At 61.6% G+C, this 2,262-nt stretch overlaps 1 protein-coding gene across 1 annotated transcript; it reads left to right on the top strand.

The window, feature by feature from the left end:
- Positions 1–265: 265 nt before the first annotated feature.
- On the top strand, positions 266–1,857 carry LOC121055373 (cyclin-D3-2-like). The gene is made up of 3 exons (XM_040527824.1): positions 266–1,088; positions 1,177–1,295; positions 1,370–1,857. The coding sequence occupies exons 1-3, from the start codon at positions 467–469 to the stop codon at positions 1,703–1,705; spliced, it is 1,077 nt and encodes a 358-aa protein (XP_040383758.1). The 5' UTR covers positions 266–466; the 3' UTR covers positions 1,706–1,857.
- Positions 1,858–2,262: the final 405 nt, after the last annotated feature.

Raw genomic sequence — 2,262 nt, 5'->3', positions numbered from 1 at the left:
AATTGGGAGGGAGACAGTGCAAGAAGAAGAGCGTGGAAAAGACAGCACTGCTCACTGCGCTCCTCGAAAGTAGCAGCAGCGTTCCAGACCCAGACCCAGCAGCGAGGGAAAATCAAAAGGCCCAAAGCCAAAGCAAATCCACCACCCTCTCTCCTCTCTCTCTCTCACCCGCAGCAATAAAGAAGGGACACCCTCTCTCTCTCTCTCTCTCTCTCTCTCTCTTCGTCTTCCACCTCCTCCTCGAACCCCCATAAAAACTCTCTCTTGTCTCCACCTCCTTCCTCCCCTGCTCGACTGCTCTGCTCTTCTTCTTCCACTACGCTCCCTCCCACCTCCAAGAAGACCACCTATCTCGCCATGGCCGGGGAGAACCTGCTTCTCTCCCGCCATTGCCGCCACCTCACCTAGCTCACCTCACACTCACACCCCACGCTCGTCCTTTCCACTGGCTTCTCCCAAGCTAAACATGGCTTTTGCCACCTTTGATTCGCTCTACTGCCCCGAGGAGCACCTCGACCTGTTCCATGACCATGACCATGACCAGCTGGAGCTCCACCGACCCCCGCCGCTCCTTGACCACGACCTGCCGCCGCTGTTCGGGGAGCTCAGGGGGAAGGAGGAGGAGGCGCTTCTTGCGGATCATGAGGATGGCTACGGTGGTGTGGCTGGCCGGGAGGCGGCGGTTGGGTGGGCGCTGCGCGCCGTCGCGAGGCTCGGCTTCTCCGCGCTCACGGCCGCGCTCGCCGTTGCCTACCTCGACCGCTGCTTCCTCGGCGGTGCCATGCAGCTCGGCGACCGCCCGTGGATGTCGCGCCTCGCCGCCGTCGCCTGCGTCGCGCTCGCCGCCAAGGTGGAGGAGACGCGCGTCCCTATGCTGCTCGACCTCCAGCTCTGCGCCGCCACCGCCGCCGACGAGGCCTACGTGTTCGAGGCCAAGACGGTGCGCCGCATGGAGCTGCTCGTGCTCTCGGCGCTCGGCTGGCGGATGCACCCCGTCACGCCCTTCTCCTACCTCCACCCACTCCTCGGCGCCGGCGACGCCGCGCGCCTCTGCCAGTGTGAGGCCGCATTGCTCGCCGTAATGGCCGGTGGGTAACTCGCGCCTCCTCCGCATTGCTCGCCGTAATCACTCCATTTTTCTCTCTCTTACTTATCAGCGTTGGTTGGCGCGTGCAGATTGTAGGTGGCCTCGCCACCGCCCATCGGCATGGGCCGCGGCGGCGTTGCTCGCGACGGCTGGCTGGTGTCGCGGCGAAGACGACGGCGAGCTCCTAGCCCTCATCGATGCCCCCAAGGTGAGCAAATGGCTAGCACAAGCATCGCTCGACGTGGTTCGTGATCATGGATAACACAACATTTGTGACCGCAGGACGAGATGGCGGAGTGCGCCAAGATCATCTCCGAGGAGGCGGCGGCCGGCATTGTCATCGGCGGCGACAACAAGCGCAAGCGCGTGGCGGGGCTTGGGCTCTACTCCCCGCCGGCGAGCCCCAGCGGCGTGATCGGCGCGTCGGCCTGCTTCAGCTGCGAGAGCTCGTCCAGCAGCATCGACTCGCGGTTCGCCGCCTTCGCGCCGTGTTCGGCGTCGCCGGACACCCCTGTGCGGCCGGTCAAGCGCTCGACCGCCGCCACCACCACCACGGCGGTCCCCGACGAGGAGAGCCGGGACGCCTGGCCGCCGTCCGCCTACGCCGGATCCGGATGAGGCACCCACTGCTCGCCGGGAGAAGCTCGAGCAAGCCACTGATTAAGCTAGGAGGAAGAGGGGAGGGGGATCATGCCACGAAAAAAGATGTAATCTTTTGCCACATTAACGCGATGCAAGAATATTGCAGGCGTGGAGAAGGTTGATTCATTTAGCCATTGATGGTCTCACTCATGGAGCTGTGAGAGCAGCCATGGAGGAGGAAGAAGAGGCTGGAGGTGGCTGTTTTGTCACTCAGCTGGTAGTGTTGCCCACTGTCAGCAAACTAGCTCCTTCCACCTCTCTTCAATTTCTCTGTGTACAGAGAGAGAGAGAGAGAGCTTGGCATCCAACAATGGTGGCCATGGGGGCAAGCATCAAATGCTGCAATTGCCCACTTCTCTTCCATCCTTGAGCATATCACCCTGAGCTGAGGCTATGCATGTGCTCACCACCTCTTCTTCCACCATTAATGGATGGATGCCTACTTCTCTTCCATGAGCTTGGCTTGGGTTGCAGCTTCTCTCGTTTTGCGCAAATAAATGTGCATTCCTCTCCTCTCTCTCTCTCTCTCTCTC

This window comes from Oryza brachyantha, chromosome 9 (genome assembly GCF_000231095.2).
Source record: "Oryza brachyantha chromosome 9, ObraRS2, whole genome shotgun sequence".
Classification (NCBI taxonomy): Eukaryota; Viridiplantae; Streptophyta; class Magnoliopsida; order Poales; family Poaceae; genus Oryza; species Oryza brachyantha.
The sequence above is the reverse complement of the archived record's forward strand: the minus strand, read 5'-3'. Positions and strand labels throughout refer to the sequence as shown.